Genomic DNA, 26,664 nt, shown 5'->3' with positions numbered 1-26,664 from the left:
CCAGGGATGCCAGGATGAAGGGCAATGGCATCATGACAGATCCGTGAAGAGGGAGGTCTGGGGTTGGGGGAGCCAGGAGGATGAAACCTGGAAGATCAGCATCTCCCATGAGGGAAATAACAACAGTGGAACCAGGTTCTAAGTCAGTATCCATGTCAGACTGGGAACCTGAGCCACACCAGAAACCTATAACCCAGCCAGAGCCCTCAGCCAACTCAGGATTGAAACCTCAGCACGAATCCAATACCCAACAGGAGTTTGCATCACAGCAAAGACGCCTCACCCAGCAGGAGCCCCTTGCCCCAAATGAAGCTGAATTCCAGCAAGAAACTAGAGCCCAACAAAAATCTGCTTTGCACCTGAAATTTCTTAAACTACAGAAATCACCCTCCACCCCACTACAGAAATCACCCTCCACCCAAAAGGTGTACGCCAAACAACAGGAAGCTGCCTCTCAGCAAGGACATGGCCCAGGACAAGCGTGTACAACTCAACAGGAACCAGAATTTAGAGACAGAGATGTAGCCCAGTCAGGATCTAGACCATCTCTAGCTCAACAAGATGCAGAATTAACACCTACCACCCAGGCTATCCCTGGACTCAAAAAGAGACCATCTGTCCAGGCTGAATTTACATCCCAAGAAAGAACTGAACAGTCAGACCACACAGCCCAGCAAGTACCTCCAACCCAGCAAACCAAATCCAGGAAGGGATTTTTGACTGAGTGGAAATTTCTAACAAGACTGTACGAAGTCACTACACAGCAAGTAACTCAAGAACAGAAGACATTTTTTGAACGCCTCACAGATTATGACTTAGAATCAAATGGGAGGCCATCTTCAGAGACAGATCCGCCAAGTATGAGGGATGGAACAAGCACCCCAGAAATGAAGCCAGCCTTCAAAAAGATACCGGATTATGATTATGAAGCCATGTCAGGATACCATGGGACACCATTACATGGAAAGAAAACCAGTGCCCAGAATCACAGGCACTACCAGGACACAGGTGAGTCAAACTTAGATCTGGAGTCTTTCAAGGTCAGTCATCCATTTATTTAAGAAATACTAAGAATTTACCATATGTCAGATTAGCTCAGCTCATCCTTCAACAATTCTAAGAGATAAAGCTCAATTATCCCCATTTTATGAAGATCAACATTCTCATCTTAATCATAAGGAAAGATCTTGTACAAGATGGTACAGTTAGGATGCCCCAAGCCCAAGATTCGAGCCAGGGCCTGACTTTCTCACCTGCTGCCTCCCTAGGGAGGATTTGGGAGTAAATCAAATAGAGGTAGGAAAGAGCCATCTCCCTCCCAGTATTCATCTATCCATCCACAAAAACTGACCAGAGAGCCAGCTCTGGGGCAGAAACTACTATAAGCACCAGTAATACAAGGGTGTCTGTAGACCTTACCCTCCTGAATTTCCATGCAGTCTAGGCCCAACAACCAGGCATTCATGACCTCAGTGTGCCTGACCTCTGCTACCAGGGAGGCACTTGCTCTCCTTCCAGCTACCCCCATAGGGTTCAGCCAGGCTGAATGGCCCTGAGGCTGAGTTCTCAAGAAGGAGGAACCTGGGAGAGAAAAACCATGGCCACCAGTTTCCCTGGCAAGGTCAAGGAATAATGGAAAGAAAGCTGGGGAACGGTATCAGCAAGTATTGGGCACAAAACTTTCTGGAGCTCCTCGGAAGCAGACAATAGTGACTCCCGGATGCAGGCTGCAGCTCTAGAGCTCCGGCCCTCATCTTCCTCCCCTTTAGGCTCAAAACCCAGCGGTGGAGAAGGGGGTATGCAAATTTTATCCAGGGAATTGGGGGTTACTTGTTGAGGTATCATCAGTTGGGGGTGGAATGCAGCCCTAATCCTTAAGCTGAGGGCATGTTGGCCATGGTCTGGAGCAGAGGGGCTGGGCCGAGCCTCTCAGAGCTGAGAATTAGGTATACTTTGGAAGGAAGAAAGGCAGCATGCAAATAAGTGGTCTGAGGCCTGCTTTTTCCAGGGCGAAGGATAAAAGTCTCTCTAGGCCTCCAGATCCCTGTGCCACGCCACGCTTGCTGACTAGGCTGCTTCTCTATAGGCGAGCAAGCCTCGTGCCTCCAGTTTCCCACCTTTTCCTAGGGAGGCGCGCTCCTCCTACTTCCCTTCCTCTCAGGGATTCAACCCCTTGCCTTAAGTGGTGTGCGTGCTCCAAGTACTCGACCTTCCTCCTCCCCTCCATTCTTCCGGGGGAGGAGGAGGGCAAGGGGAAAAAAAAGAGCGAGAAAGAGAGAAATACTAGGACTAGGAGACAGAGGAGGGAAGCAGGGGCTTCTTCCTCAACAGCTCTCAGGCACAACCACGCCTCCAGTGCGGGCCCTGCCTGGGTTTTGAGTTGCCGAAGGACCTGGCCCACCCCCCACCCCACCCCCAGGAGGAGGCGCAGCAGTGCCGGGTCTCCCCCATCCTCCAGCGGACCCGCTGGGCCGCATTCTAAGGATCCCTCTTTAGGAAGGTGAGTGGGATAGCGAGACTGAGCATCAGCACGTGTGAAAATCGGGGTTTCCCTGTTAGGGGTGAGCCCTCCGGGCTCTTCGCTAGTCCGGAGCGAAGGACACTATGACGCCTCCAGGGCTGCATTTTTGTTGGCTGCGGGCCCTTTAAGGCGTACGAGGAGGCGGGGCCGGTCCCTCTTCGCTAGCGGTTAGGGGCGTGTCCTGGCAGTGGAGAGCGACCACGATTGCTCAGAGGGCGGGACCCAAAGAGCAGCAAGCCCGGGATTGGTTGGTATGGGGGCCCGGCGGTGGTGTGTAGCGAGGATTGACCCTCCGGGCGGGTCCTGGCAGCTAGCATTGGGTCCGGCTTGGGAATCACAGAGAATTGATGGAGTCATCCGAGGAGACCTCGAAGAATGGCAAAGAGGGGTTGAAGAGCCACAATCGCCGGCGGTGGCGAAAAGACAAGGGCAAAGGTGAGCTCGCGGGCACCGACCGTAGCCCGGAAAGAACCTCACACACCCTACGGGGCTCTCGGGACCGAGTAGACAGAACCACCGCCACGAGAGTTGGGGGAACCACGGACTGGCCCATTGCCGCCTTGCGTCGGGGCGGACGACCCACTATGAGAAGGGGAGAGGTGAGAGTGGAATGTCCCACTCAGGCGTAGAGACTACCGGGCGCCCTACTGCCGTCTTGGGCGCAGAGTCCGGAATGCGAGTCTCTTGGACCTCGGTTCCCGTGTGACCTAGGGCAACCGCTGTCCTTAGTGTTTCTGCCTGGAAAATGGTTCAAGCGCTGGTTTTCAGGTCACCAGCACTCTTGAGAAGATAAAGGGTAAGGGGTCTAGCAGCTGTTACCCAAAGAGAAAGTTTAGGGGTGAGTCAGGGAAAGGGTGTCAGAATTGGAAATGAAGGGGGGCCAGTTGAGCTCATCAAAGCCCCAGTCTCCCACCCTCAGTCCATCCATTCGTCCATTCATTGTCGGTCCACCCGCGTCATCCCAGCTACACTGGGGCCTAACCTCCCAACGCCCACCATTTCTAGGACTAGGGTCTCTAGTTTGGGTTTGGACCTTCATACCCTCCCTAAGGAGAAGGAGGGAGGGCTGTAGCATTGGGTTCTCTAGATCTCAAGAGGCTGGAGAAAACTAACAGACCAATGGAGATGCTAAAAGCCTCAGGCAAGGGCATTAAGCCCTGGCTCAGCTGAGTCTTTTAACAATCTCTATGAGGATCTGTGGGAAGTTCCTAAGCAGGAAAGAAACTGACATGGTTCTCCAGCTCCAGGGACCTCAAACTGTCGTGCTCCCTGCCTGCATTAGCCAAGGATAGAACTGCAGTTGGCTCCAGTGTACACACACATGCAGCTCAGACAGGCTGAGAGTTCAGACTGGAGTCTCAGGACATTCGCTCTCCCACAAGACACAGGAGCCTCATAAGCAAGACAGACACATACCCAGAGGCAATACAGATTATGGTTAACAACCAGGGTGTTGGAGTACTTGCCTAGTGTCTGCCTGAGGCCCTGGGTTCCATCCCCCAGCACTGCAAAAACAACAACCTGAGTATTGGAGACCTGGCTCCTCATTCTGAGAGTTGTGACATATTGGGCAACAGCCTTTTTCCTGAGCTCTAAAATGGGCATCACCATCAGAGTGCCTGACTTGTAGGACTGTTGTGAAGTTCAAATGAGTGTATAACATTTGGCACTCAGCAAGCCCTCAGGAGACACGGAGCTACTGTTAGTCCCCATTAGCCAGTGAGCTCTCGAAGAGTAGGCTTCTTTCTGTCTGCCTTGTTTGCCCTATAATGCCAGAGCCTGGAATGTCAGGCACATAGGTACTCAAATATTTATTGGATTAATAAGTGAAGGCATGCATGAACTGTAATACGAGGATATTAATAATCATGCTTACCTTAGGGTTGTCTTGAGGAGTCAGAAAGAATCTGCTTGGGCTCAGTCCTGTCACAGACCCATGGACCTACATACACACAAAGGCTCATTCCCTCGAGCTCTAAGATTTGCCCGTCATTTCTGGAGGCCCTCCCTGGCGCCAGGCCTCTGATGGATGAATCAGACCTCACCCCTGCCCTTGGGTGTCTGGGCTGGCTGGAGTAGTTCTTATTATCAGTTTGATCTTCCCAGTAATTAGATGAGGCTAGTGTCATTATAATCATCCCATTTCTCAAATGACAACACCTATTTGTACTTACCTGGCCAGTGAAGGTAAAAAGATGGCTGCCCTCAGCCTCTTCAGCCCAGAAGTGTGTGGGTTGGAGATTGCTGCTGTTGTGTATCCGACCCAAAAATTCCCAGTCACACAGATTCATTCAACAGACATTCACTGAACACCTAGGACACACCTGGGCTCTTAGTGACCAGGACAGACTCCCAGTGGAGCTAGAGACAGAGATGTAATCAAATAAGATCATTGTTATAAATTGTGACAGATAAAGAAAAAATCCTGAGAAATATGAAACAGGGAGGCTTCCAAAGGAGGTGACATTGGACCCAAGGATGGGCAGCACTAACTGCTGAGCAAGTGGGGGCAGGGAGCACAGAGGAGATAGCATGGACAAAGACCTTGAGGTCCCAGGCAGCAGCACATGACAGTACAGAGGAATCACAGAGAGGGGGGAGGATGCAACAGGAAACTGGGCAGGCAGGGAAAGCAGGGAGGATGGTACCTGGTTGAAAGGCCATGTCCAGGATTTGGAGCTTTATCCTGAGAGCAAGGCATGAGGCATCGAAGGGTTGAGAGCATGTGGCCAGATTTATGTTTTAGAAAGATCCTCTGGTTGGTATGTGGAGAACAAATGGAAACCTGTGACTCACACAGAGGTTTGCAATCATTCAGATGAGGATGCACTGGCGTGGACCAAGGAGACAGTAGAGGTGGGAGGGCCAGGTTATAGCAGTGGAGTGAATAGGACTGGGTGACGAATTGGATGGGGTGGGAGGTAGCCAAGATCACACGCTGGGTTTCTGCTGGAGCAAATCGGGAGAAGTCTGTTCTCATCACACACCAGGAGACTAAGATCCACCCATATGTGTATATTCATTCATTCATACACAAACATGCTCACACAAGCCGAGAGGAATAGAGATACACTCACAGGCTAAGAAATGCACGTGGGCCATGACACTCGCATACAGACACACAAAGCTCAGACATACCAAGAAATGTGAAAAAATGCCAACACATACATGTGGACAGCTGGCCATGACACACACCTACAAATATATACATCTAAATGTGAACCCCCAAGACAGAAGGAGCAACACAGAGACTCAGAAACACAAGCAGAGACCATAGCACTGTCAGGGAGCTGCCCCTTGCTGGCTCTGTGACCCTCACCTGTTTTCTCATCTGCCAAAGGGATAAGAATGGCCCACCTCATGGGTTGCAGGGAGGGTGGCACCAGTTACTTCCAGTAGAGCATGTGAAGAAAACAGTGCTGCCCAGTTTGCACTTTCAGGCGGATACTCAGGGAGGGGCCACAACCCCCACATCCCCCCACCCCATCTGATTCCAGGATCCTAGGCCTTCCCCTCACAGGCTCCAGACCCCACCTGTCCTCATCCTGTTACTCCCTTACCACTGTCCTTCTCACCCCGATCTATCCCCAGGGCCAAAGTCCCAACTGGGTCCAGTTGTCCAGTGACTTTTTAGGGCAGAGGGCTGGAGCTCAGTCAGGGGTTGGGCTGAAGCCCTGCCAGTTTCCCTTGGTCCTACCTCTGCCCCACTCATACCATGTTCACCCATGGCCCCAGTGGGCCTGCCCTTGCCCCAATGCCTTCTGCCTGGGATTCCTGGCAAGTTTCTGGCAACCTCAGCATCGTCTTCCTGGTTCCCGGCAGCCTGGCCTCAGAACTGCTCGGAGCAAGGCAAAGGGCAGGGCCTGAAGTCACCATGGCCTGGGATCCAGCCCCTTCTCCCTTGCTTTGTGTTAGTTGTTCATTCTGTTGGTGCCTTTCCTCGTTTTTAACAAAGATCCCTATCGCACATTTAGAAAGAGAGAGATCTACAGTGTCAGGTGATATTTACCACGTGCACCTGGCACTGCCCAGGACAGACTGAAACAGAAAGTCCTGCTGCAGGGAGCCTAGAAGCTGGTGAGGGAGACAGCGCAAACCACTGTGGAAATAGGTTAGATTGTGACAAGTGCCACAGAGAAAAATAACCCAACCCACTGTTTCCTTGAGATTGAGCAAGCCCACACAGCAAATGCCACACTGGGCTGGGGGTAGCTCAGTGATAGAGCATGTGCCAGCATGCATGAGGCCCAGGTTTGATCCCCAACACCACAAAAAAATAAAAAGAAGAAAGGAAGGAAAAGGGGCTGGGGGTGCAGTGCAGTGGGAGAGCTCTTGCCTGTCCTTTGCAAGGCCCTGGGTTTCATCCCCAGCACCAGGAAAAAAGAAAAAAATGCCACCCATGGGTGCTGCTTATAAAGCACATCACCCAGTCTGACTGGACAGAATGTCCAAGTACAGTTTTCAGATGAGGAAGCCGGACTCATCCAGGATCATCTGCCAAGTGACTGGGTCACATCCCATTGTCATAGTCGCTAGGCTTAACTGCTTCCAAAGGCCCAGTCTGTCCAACTGTTCGCAGCCCCCTCTCGAGCTCCCATCCACCCACCTTGGCCCCCACTCTGACTCTTCACTTTTCCCTTCCCTCAGGTTTGTTCTAAGCACCTACTATGTGCTGGGCCCCATGACAGGCCCTGGGGCCACCCCCTGTACTCATGGGGATGACAGTCCAGGGCAGAGACAAAGAGGACTTAGCTACAGCCAGACCGAGTGATGCCGGGCCTCAGGACCTCTGATTTGTACAGGTTCCTTCAAGGCCTTGTCCCTAATTTTGTATAAGTAACTTCATACTCTTCTTCCTAAAGAGCCAGAACCCATACCTTGTAAGCTTCATGACTCCATAAAAGTTGATTCTATTCTGGGAAAGATATACAACAAACATGTCAACAAATAAAGACTTGCCAGGTACAGTGGTGCATGCCTGTAATCCCAGCTACTCACGAGGCTGACACAGGAGAATCATAAGTTTAATGACATCCTGTCTCACAAAATATAAAAAGGGCAGGGCACATGTAATTCAGTGGCACATGTGAGGCCCTGGTTTCAATCCCCCAGTACAGCAAAAAATAAATGTATAATTGCAAAATGTGCAAAACGCCGGGAAAGAAGAACTAAACATTGCGGGGTACACGTTAGATGTGGAGAAGTCAGCACCTCAAGCTGAGGCCTAAGGGGTGAAAAAGAGCCAGTGGCCAGGAGCATGTGGAATAACGTGGGTAGTGCCTTTCGGAGCCTGTTTCCCCATATGTGAGGTGGGGACGGCAGTCAGCAGGGTGGGCGGTGAAGGGGGTAGTAGCAGATAGAGGGTGTCTAGCACGGGAACACCACTCAGTAGGACCTGAGGCTCAGGCCCTTAGCCGAGCTTGGCACTGCCCTTAATTGGCTTTTGTCCTCCTAGGAGGGACAGGCAGGACTGGCCATCTCCTTCCCCCCTCCCCAACAGCTGGGGATGCCTGTGCCAGGGCCAGCCGAGGGGGCGGGACCTGGGATCACTGGGCCTTTGGCTCTGTGAATCCCCTTAGGGTAAAGGGAGGGCAGGCTCGCTGGGTGAGAGGGGACACTATGTTCAAGACTGAGACTGAGATTCCTCGGCCCTGAGGGAGAAGAGAGCTGGGGGCCTGGACTCCTAGGTCCTAAGGCAGAGGAACCTGGGGCAAGTATTCCCAGTTGAGTGGGCCGGGAGTGGGCAGGAGGGGCAGAGAGTCAGACTCTATGCTCTGTTTATAGCACGTGGCTCTCACTGTCCTTTCTGAGTGGGAGGTGGAGTAGATGGCCACTCCCTGGGCAAGCTGGTCCCTCCCCTGGTTTATCACCCCAGGCTGCTACTGGCACTAGCCACAGATCAGCAGCCCCAGATCCGGGGAGCTCCAGCTCCATTCAGGCCTGGGAGGGGTGAGTGCATGGTCAGTTAAGATACAGGAACGGCTGCTGCCCAATTTCAGGGCCTGGAAGGGAGAGGAGAGCCTTCCTTTAGGGGACCAAGGGACCATAAACCCAGAGCCAGGCAGGATACGGACCTTGTCTTCAGGCAGATGGTGGCAGCCCCACCAGTGGGGTAAGAGCAGCTTATCCAGAGCCTGGGTGTTAGGCCATCCAAAAAACAGTGCCTGGATTGAACAGAGATCCTGGAGGACCCCGAAGCGTAGGGAGTCAGGGCAAGATTTTGAGGGCCAGAGTTAGAGGTCCAGCTTCTAGAGTCTTGGGTGTGAGCTGGGCCTAAGTAGCAGTTCTGGACTGGGTTTAAATCGACTCAGCCACTCTGTACCATCTAGCTCCTAACTTAACCCCTCTGAGCCTTAGTTCCCTCTCCTAGCAACAAAAGAGGTGTGAACCGAGGCAGTCTGTGTCTCAGAAGGGCCAGAGCGCTACATGCACAGACACACAGGAATCCTTAGCAGCATGGGGTCTGGCACGAGTGAGCTGAAGGTCAATGGCAGTGATGAATACTTCTGTTCCAGGCAAGGGAGCAGAGCCAGCCACACAATCTAAGACAAGTTGATGGGACTGAAGGCAGGGGACCCAGACTGGGGAGGAATGACATTGAGCTTTGGGGATTCTGCAGAGGAACAGGGAAAGAGCTAGAGTTTGGAGGGGTTTCCACAACCAGACCTGAGGGACAGGAGAGAGTCCTCTGTGAAATAAGGCTGGAATTATGAATTCCTGATTCAGAAGGGGAGCAGTGTCCAGGAAATGGGCACAGGTGGGCAGGGGGCTGAACACTCCCAAATATTTGTTGGAGGGAAGGGCCTATGGGCAGTACCTGGAGCCAAGTAGGAAAGATGGGATGGGGCCTGGACTCCTGGGTCTTGAGAGACTGGCTAAGCATCCAGACTTGGAACCAATGAGGCGTCTGGGCCCAGGACAGTAAACAGAGACAGGTTCCTAAAGTCTTGAATTCCTGGAAGGGAAGAGGAGGCCACTCCCTGGGCAAGCTGGTCCCTCCCCTGGTTTATCACCTCTTCATAGGAAAGATGAAGAACCAGGGAATCAGATTCTTGTGGGCTCAGGAGAAGGTCTGAACCTGGGTCCAAGAGAAAAGGGAAAGCAGATTTGAGTCCCAAATGGGAGAGAACAGGGACTTCTGGGTCCTAGAGAGAAGGGATCTGGACTCTGGAGTCGAAGGGAAAGAAGACAGGGCTCAAAGTCCTGGATTCTGAGAAAGGAGAAAGGCACTGGGGACTTGGACTTATGGGTCCTAAGGAAGGAAGGGGATGAAGTTCCCAGACGACTCCTGAATCCTGGAGATAAGGGATTAACGCCCTGGGCCTAACAGAGGAGGGACCTGGGGTCCTGGGCCCCTGGGTCTGAAGGAAGAGAGGGCTGGGGTCTGACACCCAGGTCTGGAGGGGAAGGGGGCTGGGGTCAAACACCTGAGCCTGAGGGAGGAGGGACAGGGCCTAGACTTCTGGGCCCAGCCAACAAGGGGTGACCCAGCCAGCCTTATAGGCTCCCCCACCTGCCCACAGCCTCACGGATCCTACAAAGCATGGACCTGCGGACGATGACACAGTCGCTGGTGACTCTGGCAGAGGATAACATGGCCTTCTTCTCAAGCCAGGGCCCCGGGGAGACTGCCCGGCGGCTGTCCAACGTCTTTGCAGGTGTGCGGGAGCAGGCGCTGGGGCTGGAGCCAGCCCTGGGCAGCCTGCTCAGTGTGGCACACCTCTTTGACCTGGACCCAGAGACGCCGGCCAATGGGTACCGCAGCCTGGTGCACACGGCCCGCTGCTGCCTAGCACACCTGCTACACAAGTCCCGCTACGTGGCTTCCAACCGCCGCAGCATCTTCTTCCGCACCAGCCACAACCTGGCCGAACTGGAGGCCTACCTGGCTGCCCTCACCCAGCTCCGAGCTCTGGCCTACTATGCCCAGCGTCTACTGGCTACCAACCAGCCAGGGGGACTCTTCTTTGAGGGTGATGAGGGACTCACTGCTGACTTCTTGCGCGAGTATGTCACACTGCATAAAGGCTGTTTCTATGGCCGCTGCTTGGGCTTCCAGGTGAGTCTCCTGCCCCTGTAGGCCCACAGTGAAAGCACTGGTGGTCCCTGCCTGGCCCAATAGTGGAATGGAATAACCACCGTGGTCAGTATTGGATTGAGAAACCAGCAGAAAAGGGAAGTTGGCTCAGAGCTGGACCAGGGGTCTCAAACGCATGGTCCTGGACCTAATCCACCAAGTTAAAGAAATCTTTAACTTGCATAGCTGTGGGTGTGGGTGTGGGTGTTTTGGGGGGAGAGGGTACTAAGGGTCAAACCCAGGGTCTTGTGCGTGCCAGGCCAGCACTCTACCACTGAACGGCCTTCCAGCCCTCCCTGCATGATTTTTCCACCAGGATCCACCCTACTCTTGTCTTACACTCAGGAAATTCATTGCACTTTTTTTTTTTTTTTTGTACCAGGGATTGAACCCAGGGGTGCTTAACCACTGAGCCTCCACATCCCCAGCCCTTTTTTATATTTATATATTTATTTAGAGGCAGTGTCTCTCTGAGTTGCTCAGGACCTTGCTAAGTTGCTAAGGCTAGCTTTGAACTCATGTCCTCCTGCCTTGACCTCCCTAGCCTCTGTCTTTTGCTCTTCTATCTTACCTGTCTGGCCTCTGGAGTCATTTAAGTTTTAAGATCCCTAGGAGGGTGGTCAGTTTTGTTCTCAAAGGCCTGTTCTGCATGGGGAACCCCCTTGAGTCCTCCTCATGGGAGTTCTGTGAGGGAGGGAAGGTGCCAGCCTATAGCTTCCAGACTGGACCCTGAGCTTTTTCACTGACTTAAGTCGCTGTAGAATTCGCAGATTTTCATGTGGCCCTCAGGGGAGGACTGATGAGTCCATCTGAGTTGATATCAGTGAAGAAGACCTGGTTTGGACCTCTTTCCTCCCTGAACTGGGCATGACCTTACCTGTAGACCTTCTCCTACACCCAAACCACCCTGAGAGATTCCGCTTATCAGCACACAGAAAACAAGGCAGCCCAAGGGCCTTCAGACTTCTGTAAAAATGTTTTAAGGACTTGGACAATTGGGGGACCATGGGGCACCAGGCTCAGGACAGAGGCCCAAACTTGCCTGTTTGGGGTCCTGTGCAGTCCATCTCCCCCTCCCCACCCTTTGGCTGCATCAGGGAACCCCAGCAGTAGAGCTGTGTGACCCTGTAGTCCTTCCCACCTTCTCTGGGCCTCACCCAACCCCAGTGGTAGTCTCTCAGCCATCCCACCCCACCCTACCACTCCAGGCTTCCTGCAAGACCGCCTGTCCTCAGCATCCAGTCCAGGCATTACTGGAAACCATCCTGCATCCTAGCTAAGCCCACAAACACTGATCAGCCCATCAGGGCCAGCCAGCTCCACCCTGTGTCCTGGCCATGACATTGGAGTCACGAGAAAGAGATTCCGGCCGCCTAAACCAGTATCCCAACCCCAATGGCCAGGCACCCTCCATCCCCATGCCCTCTGGCCTGTTGGGCCCCTGGCCAGGGCCAGCTGACAGCTTCTGTGTGAGGCCCAACTTCACTGTAGTGCAGAAAAGCATCTGCCTTCTAATATGTCGCCCCTCAAGAGGGCAGAGGCCTCCCCATCATTGTCACTGCCCAGTCCCTGCTCTAGCCCAGTGTGTAGCCACCTAGGACTTTGACCGGCATTTGCTGAATGAACGGAAAAGCCCCACTAGCCCCTGAGGCTTTATTTCCTTGGACGCTGTCCCTGTGGTTCCTAACTGCTTCCTGTCCCCTCCCCAAGACTCCCACTACATCCCCCACTCCTTACAGCAGCCATCTGTCCATCTCTAGGCCTCGGTTTCCCCATCTGGCAATCTTTTTCATTTTTTTAAGTAGTGGGGATTGAACCCAAAGGCGCTTTACCACTGGGCTACATCCCCAGTCCTTTTTATTTTTTATTTTGAGACAGGGTCTCACTAAGAAACTGAGGCTGGTCTTGAACTTGCAAATCCTCTTGCCTCAGCCTCCCAAGTTGCAGGAATTCCTCAACGTAGGCCCTCCCTGAATCTCTGACCTCCCTGCTCCTCTCCCTAGGCTGGCTCTGGTCCGGCCACACTGGCCCCCTGGCTTTCACTTGCCACGCCCTCTGCGGGGAGTACCCACCCCTCGTTCAGATCTGCCCTGCAAGACCTGACCAAGCAGCCTGACCCTAAGTGACTTTATCACTGTGGCCCTTCCACCTACTGTCTTTTCCTTCAAATCATTAGTTGTCCTTGACATCCTATGGCATCCATCTTCTGCTTATCATCTCTCTTTCCTTAGAGAATACCAGCTCCATGAAAGGGCCCAGACCACTCCCAGCACCTAGGAGCTCAGGAAATGCTGACTGAATGGATGTCTCTCCCCGACACCTCTCTACCCCTTACTGCTGCCCTGTTCTTGTTCCCTTCCTGGGTGGATGGGTGACAGAAGTGTCTCTCCACAGTTCACTCCTTCCATTCGGCCATTCCTGCAGACCATCTCCATTGGGCTGGTGTCCTTCGGGGAACACTACAAACGTAATGAGAGTGGTCTCGGTGAGTGCCAGCTGGGTCCTGCCCATGGCCTCTCCTCCTGTCCCTCTTTCCTAGCCCCTGCATAGCAACCTGACCCACCTGGGCTCCCTGACATGACTTTGACCCCCAGGTGTGACAGCCAGCTCCCTTTTCACCAGTGGCCGCTTTGCCATTGACCCAGAGCTGCGTGGGGCCGAGTTTGAGCGGATCACACAGAACCTGGATGTGCACTTCTGGAAAGCCTTCTGGAATATCACTGAGATCGAGGTGCTGTCGGTGAGCATAGGGCCAGGCGAGGATGGGACCAGTTACAGATGGGACACTGAGGCCCAGAGACCCATCCAAAGCCACAGCAGGTCACTACAGGGCCCCAGGCCCAGGGATAGTACATGATGAGAAAGACAAACTAGGAAGGGAGGTGTGTGGGGCAGCCCCTCTGCAGCACCCCTTCTGTTCCCTCCCTCCAGTCTCTGGCCAACATGGCATCAGCCACCGTGAGGGTAAGCCGCCTGATCAGCCTGCCGCCTGAGGCCTTTGAGATGCCACTGACCTCTGACCCCAAGCTCACAGTCACCATCTCACCTCCCTTGGCCCACACAGGCCCTGGGCCTGTCCTCATCAGGCTCATCTCCTATGACCTTCGGGAAGGACAGGTAGGGCCCTGACCTCAGTCAGGAGCAGGGACAGCGCCCAGCCCAGGGTGCCCTCCAGCCTCTAGCTGGGTTCCTGCCCCCATCCTGTTTCTCTACGCATGCCTCATGGAAGGATAAGACCCAGACAGCCCACCACCTCCTCCCTTCCCACCCCCAGGACAGTGAGGAGCTCAACAGCATGGTGAAGTCAGAGGGCCCTCGGATCCTGGAGCTGCGGCCTCGGCCCCAGCAGACATCGCGCTCAAGGTCCTTGGTAGTGCACTTCCACGGTGGTGGCTTCGTGGCCCAGACCTCCAAATCGCATGAGCCCTACCTCAAGAGCTGGGCCCAGGAGCTGGGTGCTCCCATTATCTCCATCGACTACTCCCTGGCCCCCGAGGCCCCCTTCCCCCGTGCGCTGGAGGAGTGCTTCTTTGCCTACTGCTGGGCCGTCAAGCACTGTGCCCTCCTCGGTGAGCCCCGGCCCCCCACTGCCAAGGTCCCTGCTTCAACCCCCCAGCCCTGGGCAGAGGCCGCAGATCACCTGGTTCCTCAAGCCTCAGTCTTGCCACTGCCACGCCTTCCCCAGCCCACCTTCCACCTCGGCCACTTCATCTCTGCCTCCTGCTCCTGAGTCTCCGCGGCCTCCCCCTTGGCCAGACTCCATCCTGCCTCTTTCTCCCCTGGCTGCCCCAGCCCCTGCTCCTCTGCCCCGCCAGCCTCCTGGCCCAGGTGTGCCACCATTCTCCAGCTCCTCAGACAAACATCTTGGGAGGACAGTAAGGCACAGAGCAGGCTGTGGTGATGTTGTAAGCCTAAGCTCATCTTCAGTTTCCCAGACTCTAATGCCCCCTCCTTCTGGAAATAGACTGAGCTTCCCTTTACCACCACCAGCCCTTCCACCCCCCAACCTCCCTAGTCTCCCAGCATGATCTCCTCACCTCCTGTTCCCAGTCTTCCTGACCCTCTGGTAGATCCCTGCCTCCGTTTGCCAATCTTTAATAACAGCAGCCCCCTGGACCTTGGGAAAGCCCACACCCCATCTCCAAGGGCCCAGTTCTCCTAGCCCAGGCCCCACTCCCCAGTCCCTTTCACTGCCCTGCAGGGCTGTGACCAAATCCTTCCCTCCCCCTCAACTAGGCTCTACAGGGGAGCGGATATGCCTTGCAGGAGACAGTGCAGGTGGGAATCTCTGCTTTACTGTGGCCCTACGAGCAGCAGCCTATGGAGTACGGGTGCCAGATGGCATCATGGCAGCCTACCCAGCCACAATGCTGCAATCCGCTGCCTCTCCCTCCCGCCTTCTGAGCCTCATGGACCCACTGCTGCCCCTCAGTGTGCTCTCCAAGTGTGTCAGTGCCTATGCAGGTGAGGCTCACCCCTTTCGGCAGGGGAGCCAGAGTACGTGGACATCTGGTCCCATAGGGGCGGGGGCCCAGTCTTCAGGCCTGAGGAAGGAGGGGAATCCTTGCTCCTTTATAAGCAATGAGACGTTCTTGAGGCCCTTAGTGTACACTTGCCTGGAGTTTTGGATGTTGGAGACTAGGTCTAGAAAGAGGAGACCAACTTGGCCCCCCAACAAACATACCCTCTGCAGGTGCAGAGGCAGAGGAACACCCCAACTCGGATGAGAAGGCACTCGGCATGATGGGACTGGTGCGGCGGGACACATCCCTGCTCCTCAGAGACCTCCGCCTGGGCGCCTCCTCATGGCTCAATTCCTTCCTGGAGTTTAGTGGGCAAAAGTCCCAGAAGACCTCGGCGCCCACAGTAGGTGAGTGGTGGCCTCCCCCCATGTACCCAGCCAGGTGGCCATCAGGGATACTGTAGCACAGCAGAAGTCCCAGGGAAGGGAAGGGACAGAGCCCTGGAGCACATGGGGGAGCAGAGACCACCTTCCCAGCTGGCTCTTCCCAGTATTCATCTCTAGCCCTATCAAAAAGCCCTGAATTCAGCTGAGGTTATAGCTCAGTGTTAGAACACTTGTCTAGCATGAGTAAGGCACTGGGTTCAATTCTCAGCACTACATGTAAATAAATAAAATAAAGGTCCATTGATAACTAAAAATATGAAAAAAAAAAAAAAAAGCCTTGACTTTCTATGCCAATCCACATTCTGGAAATTCTAGGACTTTTGGTCATCTAAGCCATCTCAGAGTCCCAGGAATTGCTTTCCAAACCAAACCTTGGGAAATTACTCCTAAAGATATGCCATTTGTCCTGATGTTCAACAAGAACTCCACCTGAAGAACCAAAAAAAATTTTAAATAATTTTTATTTTCCTAAAAAAAAAAAAAAATCTACTTGAGTCCTCTGGGCCCTTAGGTTGGGGGTACAGCCCTCCTCAGTTCTTTCCATGGATTTCTGACATACACACATAGCTTGTAACCCACCAGCAGCTGGCCTAGGAGCTAGGGTGGGTAAATCCACAGATGAGACAAACCTTGGGTGGGAACTGGAAAGTCCCAGCCCTGTCTGAGCAGGTGGCAGGACCCTCAGGCAGCCAAAAATTACTTCTATCCCAGGGATCCATTTTTTTCCCACTATAATATTTGAAGGATTTTTAAAGCACAACCATCTATAGGAAATCCACAGTGTTCTCTGAATAATAGGAATTGCACCTTCAAAAGTGGATGCATTGGGCTGGGGATATACAGCTCAATTGGTAGAGTGCTTGCCTCACATGCACAAGGCCCTGGGTTCAATCCCAGCACTGCCAAAAAAAAGTAGATGCACTTCCTATTATGCAAAAAATCATTCCAATCAGGTGCAGTGGTAAACACCTGTAATCCAGGTAACTAGGGAGGCTAAGGCAGGAGAACTTCAAGTCAAGACTAGCCTCAGCAACTTAGCAAGACCCTGTCTCAAAAAACAAAAAAAGATGAGAATGTCCCTGGGTTCAATCCCCAGTACTCCCCAACCCTTGCAAAAAAAAAAAAAATCATTCCAATTAAGTGTGTTTTATTTTAATGTTTTTAATTTTTGAATATTCAGATAGATGAAATATATATATACACAAAAACAATTAAAATGGGATTGAATTGGAAGCATGTTAACCGTTGATCACTGGGGTTTTCCCTGTAGGACGGAGGTGATAAGTGCAGCCCCTGGAGGTGCACACTGCATTCTAGCTCCCTACTCTACCAGTTGCTGTGTAGCATGGGCAAGTAACAGTATCTGAGAGTCTTGCTTTGCTCCTCTGTAAAATGGATACAGTAAGAGGACTTGCCACATGTGTCACTGTGAGGACTGTAGGCATCCATTTGTGTCCAATGCCTAGCATAGTACCTGGCATGCAATAGAAGATGCTGCATCCTATGCCCTGTATTAGCCGTCTGTTCCAGAGGGTCAGAGAGCACTCAACTGGTTATTCTCACACTGCCTTGTGTATTGCTCCATGGATTGATACATAAGCATAAAAACTGAAATGTAGGGTCCTGGGCCTAATGATAAGCATCGTTTTAAAATTAATTTGAGGCCAAGGTGGGCACAGCAGGTAGACTGGAAGCATTTGGGTACTTGCTTGCCTGGTTACTCAAAGGGAGGGGATAAAACTGAAAAACCTAAAGGGAAATTTCACAGATCAATATAGCTACATATGTGGGGTCCCTGGGAATCTAACATACACTCCCGACTCAGGTCCTTGTGAACAGAACCTCCTTTCAAGCCCTATGGATCTGCTCATTATTCTACTCACTTTGATGCATTCACACTTTGGTGTCAAGCAGCCACAAAAAGTTGGCTGAGCCTCCTGCTGTGGTCCAGGAGACAGCTGGAACAGGGCACCAAGCATGGCAATAAAGCCTCATGCTGACAAAATCTCAAAGGGGGTTGTAGTACGTAAGCCTATATAGCTTGCTCCATTGAGTTCTTATATCCTTCCAGCATTATGAGCTAAGGACTGTTTCTGTTTCCTTTGTACAGAGGAAGAAAATGAGGCTCCCAGAGGCAAGATGACTTGTACTTCCCAGTCATTATACACACACCCTACCGCTACAGCATAGCCAGCCCCTCCAAGACCACCCTGTGACTCCCTCTACCCCCTTAGAGTTGCAGTCTGGGGCACAAGAATCTGGGGAATGTCCTAGGCCTCCACAGCTGGAGAGGCCACTGCCCTTCCCCTGACCTTCCCAATCTGCCACACTAGCTAACAGCCAGGCTTATCTGTGGCCCCATCCAATCCCCTGACCTTGCCCTTCCCACAGAGTCAATGCGACGCAGTGTGTCAGAGGCTGCCCTGGCCCAGCCTGAGGGCCCAGTGGGCACAGACTCCCTCAAGATTCTAACACTGAAGGACTTGAACCTGAAGAGCAGCTCTGAGACATCAGAGACCCCTGAGATGTCGCTGTCTGTGGAGACACTGGGCCCCTCCACACCCTCTGATGTTAACTTCTTTCTGCGGCCTGAGGATGCCAGAGAAGAGGCAGAGGCCAAAGAAGGGCTAAGCGCCAAGGACAGTAGCTCCGGGGTGAGCAATGCCTTCCCTGTGGGTTTCCACCCACGGCGTACAAGCCAGGGTGCCACCCAAATGCCCCTTTACTCATCACCCATTGTCAAGAACCCCTTCATGTCGCCTCTGCTGGCACCTGACAATATGCTGAAGACCCTGCCACCTGTGCACATCGTGGTGAGCCAAGGATTGGGACGGTGCAGCCAGGCCCTGGTGGGGTGAGGCAGGGCTGGATGCAGGTGCCCCAGGGAGGAGCAGTGGAGAATGGGAACAAGGTAGTTAGCAGGCAGAGGGGAAAGGTGTGCCACCAGGAGAGGACAGTGCCTGGGGCGCCAAGAAGGTAGACAGTGGGGAATCCAGCTGTCCTTCCCATTTGCAATTTTGTGGAACTTCAAGAGCTGGGCAGGGGGCTTAGGGAGAAAAGCTGGGTCTCTGGGTGGGTGGGGAAGGGGAGACAGGGCAAAGGCCAGGGAGTGCAGTGACACCCTCTCACCCTTCCTTCATCTCCACCTGTTCCCTCCATTCTCCCAACTCCCCGCCCCCCATATCTCTGGCCTCTGTCCAACCCATGTCCGTGTCCACGTGCTCCCTCTCCCTTCTCCGTTGTCCAACCCACGTCCACCGTCTGTCCGTCCCCACGTGCGTCCCACAGGCGTGCGCCCTGGACCCCATGCTGGACGACTCGGTCATGTTCGCGAGGCGACTGCGCGCCCTGGGCCAGCCCGTGACGCTGCGTGTGGTGGAGGACCTGCCGCACGGCTTCCTGAGCCTGGCTTCGCTGTGCCGCGAGACGCGACAAGCCGCGGAGCTGTGCGTGGAGCGCATCCGCCTCATCCTCACTCCACCGGCCGCCGCCGCAGCCACCGCGCCGCCGCCGCTCTGAGCCCGACCAGGCCGCGCGGGGAGATGGGGCTGCGGGGACGACACTAAAGACCTTGTTCCCACCTGCACCGGCCTCCGTGGTGAATGCGGTGAATGCGCTCAGGGACCAGCCTGGGGGCCCCTTGCGGGGCTGCAGACTCTTCCGGCCCCAGGCCGGGTGGGCGGGGGTGGGCTGTGCCTTAAGACCGGGGACCACAGGGGCGGGGCAGGAGCCGGAAGCTGAGACTCGGGCCAGGGGAGGGGCGCACACACACTGGTCACCGAGACAGCTGGACCTGCACTCCACTACTGCCGTCTGCTGCTGCTGGTCGGTTCTGTTTTTTCTAAATAAAAATATTTAATTACTTTGGCCTCTCTCAAGTAGGCGGGTGGTTGCCCAGTAGGGGGCAGCATCGGACTCAGCTGGGGGGAACCAAGAAACCTGGAGGGTGTGGGGGTTGTTTGTTGGAGGAGGAGATTCCTACAAACAAGAGACCCCTGGGCTTTAAATCAGGTAGAACGCCTAGAGACCCTGGGTTCCCAGAGCCTCCCCTTGCAGACCCTCAGTGAGGGTATAAATCGTCTTACACCCTCACTGAGGGACTGCAAGGGGAAAGGCTACTCCCTTTCCAATCCCAGAGTGGGCATCCATCAAGGAAAAAATACATAAACCTCTTGACCCAGAGATGCCAGTGGCCCAAACTCCCCACAGAACTGGAGCCAAGTTGGCAGGAAACTGGAAACAAACTGGTCACCCAAAATACTGGAAATGGAAGCTCTGCCCAGTTGGACAGTCCCTCCCTCAACCAATTCTAGAGGCTTTACCCCTTGAGGGGCCCCAGGTTTGGAGTGGAGATGGTTTACACCCAGGAAATGTCCTCAAGAGGCTTTCGATCCTGAATTCAAGGAGGGTGAAGGAGCAGACAGGATATTACAGCCCCTAGGGGTTCTGTGTGGTCAGGAAGGGTTTCACAAGAGAAGGTGATCAGAGCTTGGCCTTAAAGCATGAGCACAGATGAGCTAGGCAGAGAAGTATGCTAGGCTGTGAAAGGCCGGTGGGCAGTGATCAGGGTCTCCATTTGGCCAGATCAGGTGCAAAATGGGGAAGGAGAGGCTTGGAGTGGCCAGCAGGGGCAGGTCCTGAAGAGCCTGGAGTGAAGCTGAACTACAGCGGGAGGGCAATGGGCAGCCACAGAAGCACCCTAGGGAAGAAAGGGCCAGGATCAGTTCCAGCACAGGAAGTGCTTGCTGGGGCATTAGGGGATGGACTGAAAGTAGCAAGACTGGACCCCTGCAGGCAGAGGAGGAGCTTGGGGATGAGGTAGGGCAAGACCTGAGCTGGAACAGAGACCACAAGGGTAGGGAGTATAGGCAGAACATCCCAGAGCCATAACTGAGGTTGGGCAATTAGGATTTATTGAGGGTAGGGACAAAGTTACAGGGGAGCAAGGATGAAGGTCTGGCCAGGGAAGCAGGAGGACAGCGAGCTGTCTCTTCATGGGGTGGAGGCTCAGTGTGTATATGTGAAGGGGGTGATGCTGAGAGCTGGTGTGGACACAGACCGAAGGTTTCTTTGAGACCCTGTAGAGGAGCATCCAGGAAACAGGAGGAGAGCAGTGTGGGCACTACTTTTGACTGGGACCTTTTTAGGAAGAGTAGGCACTGTGCCAAGTAAAGGGGTCAGCAGGGGAGGGGAGTGCTGGTGGGTTGAGGAGCAGCTGGAGAAGAAGGAAGGAAGCCAGGAAAGAGGATGTAAAGCAAAGGGAATTTCAGGCAGGAGGGAGTGGTCTATGACAGAGGAGGATTGAAATGTTATCCTCAGACCTCAACAATGAGCAGGTGAACTTGGGTACCTTGGGCAGAGCCCTTGCAGGGCCGTGGGACGTGGGCAGCCAGATATGGTAGGTTGAAGAGGAAATAGAAGAAAAGGAATTGGGCCAGTAGGTACCACAAGTCTTTGGCAGCAAAAGGGATAAGAGAGAATTCACAGAAGTTTGATGCAGGGTTGTGTACATTTAGAGATGATGGAACATGCTCTAATACCACCAGGAACAGAAGATGAAGAAGCACAAGAAAGCAAATTCCTGCAGGGCATGGTGGTGCGCACCTGTAATCCCAGCAGCTAGGGAAGCTGAGACAGGGGGATCCCATGTTCAAAGTCAGCCTCAGCAACTTAGCAAGGCCCTAAGCAACTTAGTGAGACCGGGTCTCAAAAAAAAAAAAAAAACGTGCTGGGGTTGTAGCTCAGTGGTAGAGCGCTTGCCTAGCATGTGTGAGGCACTGGGTTCAATTCTCAGCACCATGTAAATAAAGGCCCATCAACAATTCAACAACTCAGGGGCTGGAGTTGTGGCTCAACGTAGAGCGCTTGCCTAGCATGTGTGAGGCCCTGGGTTCGATCCTCAGCACCACATGAAAATAAGTAAATAAAATAAAGATATTGTGTACAACTAAAAAAATATTTTTAAAAAAAATCAACAACTCAAAAATATTTTTTTAAAAACATGTTGGGGGGGCTGCGGTTGTGGCTCAGCGGTAGGGCATTCGCCTAACACGTGCAAGGCACTGGATTCGATCCTCAGCACATACATAAAAAATAAATAAAGGTATTGTGTCCAACTACAGCTAAAAAAAATTAAAATATTAAAAAAATGTTGGGGATGTGGCTCAGTAGTAAAGCACTTCTGGGTTCAATCCCCAGTACCAAAAGAAAAAGAAAAAGACATTTCCCGAGGGGAGGAGAAGCAGTGAACGGATCCCCATCTTAGAGGCCCTCATTCACCCCAACAACTGACTTGAAGTCAAGACCTATGATGGGGAGGAGCCACAGCCCAGAATTCCGCCGAGCATCCAGATCCACACACTGCTCCCAGGACCTCTAAGTTCATCTCTGTCAAAACAGTCATGACATGCCAACCTGTTCCTTTTTCCTGTCCCCCATCCTGGGAATGGCACCTGAAAATGGCACCTGGGAATGGCACCTGGAATCCTGAGAAGGAGAAGAGCACTAGGTCTTGTCCAGATCACCCCCTCGTCTCATAGCCCATCAACCCCATATTCTGTTCTCTCTGCCTCCTGAATCTCGGTCTCATCCCCTCGGCTTCTTCCCTGATCAAAGCTCCATCCTTTCATGCCTGGGTCCCTGGAAAGGCCACCACCTGGGTCACTAGCTTCCAGTCTCATTCCTCCAGTTCTGATCCCAGCTCTGACCGGGCCACCCCTAACTCGAAACTGTTGTGTAGCTCCCCATTCCCCACCCCACCCTGACAAAGTCCAAGTCCCCCAGCCTGACCTCTGCCCACTGCCTCATCCTCATCCTATTCCAGCCTTACAGTTCCCTTGCTAGAGGTCATGACTGGCCTTCTGCTTGGGCACCTAATGATCCTGCACACCTCCCTGCCTTTGCACAGACTAAAACATCCTTCCCACACCCTCTTCACCTTTGCCTGGCACCTCCTGCTCTCCCAAGATCCAACTCCAATGGCTCCTCCTCTGGGAATCCTTTCCAGACAAGTCAAACCCCCGCCCCCCAAAAGGCTCTCCTGGGCTGCCCCACCACTTCACACCCTGCCCATCAATGTCCTTCCTCCCATCTGACTGGGGCTCCTGAAGGGCAGGGCCTGAGCTTGACTCATCTTGGTCACCACCATGGCCCAGCACCAGGGCTGGCACACCAGAAGCCTGAGGAAATGTTTGTTTAAGTAATGGGGGGGGGGTGAGTGAGGTGTGAATGGCTATACGAGGGAATCTGCGAGTGAGGGAATTAAAGGGAGGAGGAAGACTGAACGGAAGGAAAAGCAGAGCAGGCAGATGAGAATCAAGTTCAGGGTGGAAGGAAGGGATGGATGAAGATCCGAGATCATGCGTCCCTGGACACCTTCTCCAATAAAGCAATATGGGTTCGCCCTGGTCGAGCTCCCCCCTCCGCCGCAGTCTGGCAGTTTCCCGTCCGAGCTATGGTCAGAATCCCAATACTGGTCATTCTGGAAAGGGCTTACCCGGCTGGACCCGCATAACTGGTTTCCCCGCAAGCTTGCTCTGGCCTCTGCGGAGCCGACCTGGATCGGGACCCAGCAGTTCCCAGTCTATTGGCAAACTGGCAAGGACTGGAGGAGACTGGCACGTACGAGAACCTATCGCCTTCGGACTTGGGCTGCGGGCCCCGCCCACTAGCAAAAGCGTCCGGAGAGGCCTGGGGAGGTGGGAAGCGGAGCGTCTATTGGCTGGATGATAGTGACTGACGTCATGGGTAGCTTATTGCAAGCTAGACTCCAGAAGAATGCCTCACGTGTCAGACCCACCCCTGAAGAGAGACTGAAGAGCCTGGTGACTGAGGGCGCGGTCCGGGACAGAATGGCCCAGAATGGGGTTTCTGGTGCCCATACCTGACTTCTTTGCTGATCTCATCTTTGGGTCTTGAGGGAGGATGGGGTCTTGAGAGGCCATGGGTCTTGAGAGATCAAGGCCAGGCTCCTTGATCGTGAAGAAGCAGGGGACTTTGGATCCGAGAGAAGGAGGGACTGGGGGAGTCCTAACTTCTGGGTCTGAGACAGGAGTGGGCTGGGGAACCTGAAAGACTGAGATCTAGGGACCTGGCCTCCTGTATCCTGAGTCACTGGCCTTTCCAGATATGACAGATTTGGGGCTCAGGATTTTATGAGGCTGTTTATGGGATTGGAGCCAGGCCTTGCCCCCAGGCAAGTGTTCTGTGTCCTGAGGTGGAGCATGGAATACAGATGGAGAGGGAACAGACGCTCTGGCCTGGATATGCCCTTTCCACGTCAGTCCCTACCAGAGAAGCCAGGGGCTGGCAGGGCGCTGTCTACAAAAGGATACCAGGGAGGGAGGGGACTTGAGATGCACTTGGAGACAAAGAGAAAAACACAGATACCAATGGAGAGATAAAAATAATAAAACAATAATAATAATAGAGTTCTCTTGTACTGAATTTACTGTGATCTGGGTTCTGTGCTAAGCATTTCACATAATTATTTCATGTCTTCCTCCTCACACTTCTAAGAGATCAGATTATTATCATTATTATTATTATTATCCCCATTTTACAAGTGAGAAAATTGAGGTCCAGTGCAGGAGAATCAAGATACAGATTAAAAAAAAAAGATACAGATGTAAAGAGACAGGAAAAACACACACACACACACACACAAAATTAAGACAGAGATAAATTAATGAAGAGATAAAGACTGGCCCAAAGAGAGAATAAATGGCAGACAGTGAACCAAAGGAGAAGATCTGAAAGCTGAGACTTCAGGGTCATTGGGGGTGGCAAGGATAGGGACTCCAGGTATTTCCATCCTTGTCTCCATGACACCAGGCTTTTTAACCCTTCTTGCTATGGGTGTTGGGCCTAGTTGGGGTAGAAAATGGTGATTAGGACAAAGCAGGTATGTCATTATCCCATTAAGAGATGATAAGAAAGTGATTCATGGGGGGCCCCTGGCCTGGGAGGGTCCTTTCCTTCTCCAGTACTTTGATCTGAACAGATCAGGCCTCAGGGAGGACTGGAAATGGGCAGTGCCCTTCCTCTCCCTCACCATCTTCGCATCTCCTTTACTCAAAACTGTCACTGTAGCCCATCAAAGTGACAGTTGGGTCACCCTGGGCGAATAACAGCTTCCTGGTGGGTCTTCATCTATCTGGATAGCTCTACGGATGTCCCCTAGAAGTCTTGACACATTGCAGAGACTCAGTACATAATCATGGATAAACATGTCTGCACAGAGACACAGGGACAAATACCTGTCTCTGCAGTTCTTCCTCTGTCCCTACCCCACCATCTCCCTTTGTGTCACTGTCATGTTCCTCAGCCTCTCCCTGGCCTCACAGTCTCCTCCCACCTTCCCTTTCACCCTTGCATTTCTCCCAAAGCCACTGGGCCCACTAACCTCACTGGAAAGAAATTCAGGCTCATTTTGGAAGAAGTCAGCCTCCCAGGGTCACCTGTGGGATGTACAGGGGAGTGGCATGGGGGCTAAGAAAGGGGTTCTCAAGGCTCCAGACACACTCCCAGCACCTTGGAGTTGGAAACACAAGTTTCACAGCAAACATGTTCCCTCGGAATATATGTGAGGTCCCTCGTAATATATGTGAGGTGTGATCTTGCATTTGCACACACATAATCAGAGAGGCACACATGCCACATAAAGTCACCTACAAGCACCAAAAAGCACACATCACAGAATCACCTGCACTCACAGAAATACCGTATTCCACGTGCAAACAGACCCGGCTCTGCAATTATATGCCCAGCCCCTGATAAGCCATGGATCCAGTCCCTGCTAGAAAGAACATGAGCAAAGACTGGATTTTGTCCACTGTTGAATCTCCAGGGATGAACAGAACATAATCATCACCATCATCTTCACCATAAATCCAAAATGTTTCCTGTGTACCTGACATAATCATAAGCCTTTCACATGAATTGATTCTTTTAATCTTCTCAACAACTCTATTTGCAACAACCCATTTTACATATGGGGAAAATGAAGAGCAGTGAAGTTCAATGACTTGCCCAAGGTTTCACAGCCAGTAAGAGGCAGGTAGGATGTGAACCCAGGTCTTCTGGCTCCAGATTCCATCACATAAGGCTACCCCTCAATAAATATTTGCCACCTTAATCCAGCAGGAATTGTAGTTCTACAATAACTGAGGACATTTCCCAACCCAATGCACAGTGTATAGAATCACAGGTGTGTAATACAACACAGATATAAAAGGGACCCTTCACATGTCACACTAGAGAGCACAGAAGCAATGCAAAGAGACAATCCCCACACAGTCACATAACCACACACGGAGACACAACTCACCCAAACCAGACCCAGTGACACACCCACAACTCCCTGAGTCCCTCCTGTCCCGCTGGGCAGTCCCTCAAGGAAACAGCAGGTTTAGGATGGGAAGGAGGGTCCCCTTCTTGTCTGCTCAGCTAGACCGGTTCCACCAGAGCCATGGATGGCACAATCTGCCTTGTGAAACCCATGTTGGGCAACCGGGTTCAGACCCGGATGCCTGGATTCTGAAGACAGAGGGATTAGAAGCCTGGACTTCTATGTGCTGAGAGAGTAGGGGGCTGGGCGCCCCACTCATTCTCAAGGAGGGGATGAGGGGGACTAGGACATAGACTCTCAGGTCCAGAGAAAGAAGAGCTGAGGCCTGGACATCTGGGTTCTGGAAAACAGGGGGCCTTAGTCCTGGATTCCTCTCTTTGAAGGTAGGATTCCAGATTTGGCAAGTAAAAATACAAGAAACGGCACAGCATGGTGGTGTACATCGATAGCACCAGCTAGGCAAAGCTGAGGCAGGAGGATCACTTGAGCCCAGGAGTACTTGAGCAACCTGGGTAACACAGTGAGACGCAAGCCCGGTACCATGGTGCAAGTCTGTAATCCCAACAATTTGGCAGGCTGAGGCAGGAGGATTGCAAGTTCAAGGCCAACCTCAGCAACTTAGCAAGACTGTCTCAAAATAAAACATAAAAAAGGACTGAGGGGCTGGGGTTGTGGCTCAGTGGTAGAGCACTTGCCTAGCATGTGTGAGGCACTGGGTTTGATCCTCAACACCACATGAAAATAAATAAATAAAATAAAAATAAAGGTATTGTGTCCATTTACATCATATACACACACATATACATTGT

The 26,664-nt window shown here is 52.8% G+C and overlaps 1 protein-coding gene and 1 long non-coding RNA gene across 9 annotated transcripts in view; one reads left to right on the top strand and one right to left on the bottom strand.

Moving 5' to 3' along the window:
- The window catches only part of LOC131424607 (uncharacterized), an 82,359-nt gene extending 59,270 nt beyond the window's left edge, over positions 1-23,089 (bottom strand). Inside the window, exon 1 of the long non-coding RNA XR_009227927.1 lies at positions 23,003-23,089. This is a non-coding gene — a long non-coding RNA (uncharacterized LOC131424607). The remainder of the gene's footprint in view (positions 1-23,002) is intronic.
- Positions 93-19,369, top strand: Lipe (lipase E, hormone sensitive type). 8 transcript variants are annotated; one of them, XM_046455676.2, is made up of 11 exons: positions 2,799-2,956; positions 10,045-10,580; positions 12,993-13,083; positions 13,193-13,338; positions 13,530-13,715; positions 13,873-14,167; positions 14,835-15,062; positions 15,292-15,468; positions 17,618-17,641; positions 17,899-18,320; positions 18,796-19,369. In XM_046455676.2, exons 1-11 carry the CDS (start codon positions 2,869-2,871, stop codon positions 19,024-19,026), a joined length of 2,424 nt encoding a protein of 807 aa, XP_046311632.1. In that variant the 5' UTR covers positions 2,799-2,868; the 3' UTR covers positions 19,027-19,369. The 8 variants fall into 8 exon arrangements, with proteins under 8 accessions (XP_058438991.1, XP_046311632.1, XP_046311633.1 ...); XM_046455679.2 differs by lacking the exon at positions 2,799-2,956 and adding an exon at positions 8,320-8,470; XM_046455681.2 differs by lacking the exon at positions 2,799-2,956 and adding an exon at positions 8,375-8,481.
- Positions 23,090-26,664: the final 3,575 nt, after the last annotated feature.

This window comes from Marmota monax, unplaced genomic scaffold, assembly GCF_021218885.2.
Source record: "Marmota monax isolate L192 unplaced genomic scaffold, Marmota_monax_Labrador192_F-V1.1 WCK01_AAM20220418_F8-fsc00149, whole genome shotgun sequence".
In the NCBI taxonomy this organism is placed as follows: domain Eukaryota; kingdom Metazoa; phylum Chordata; class Mammalia; order Rodentia; family Sciuridae; genus Marmota; species Marmota monax.
This window is presented reverse-complemented; position numbering and strand designations above follow the sequence as displayed.

What these genes read in the sequence shown, in the direction of transcription:
- Lipe (XM_058583008.1), top strand. Translation starts at nt 108, where the DNA reads ATGAGGGAAATAACAACAGTGGAACCAGGTTCTAAGTCAGTATCCATG. An exon ending in ACGTAATGAGAGTGGTCTCG is followed by an intron (nt 13,084 to 13,192) that starts GTGAGTGCCAGC and finishes TTTGACCCCCAG; the next exon opens with GTGTGACAGCCAGCTCCCTT. An exon ending in CAAGCACTGTGCCCTCCTCG is followed by an intron (nt 14,168 to 14,834) that starts GTGAGCCCCGGC and finishes CCCCTCAACTAG; the next exon opens with GCTCTACAGGGGAGCGGATA.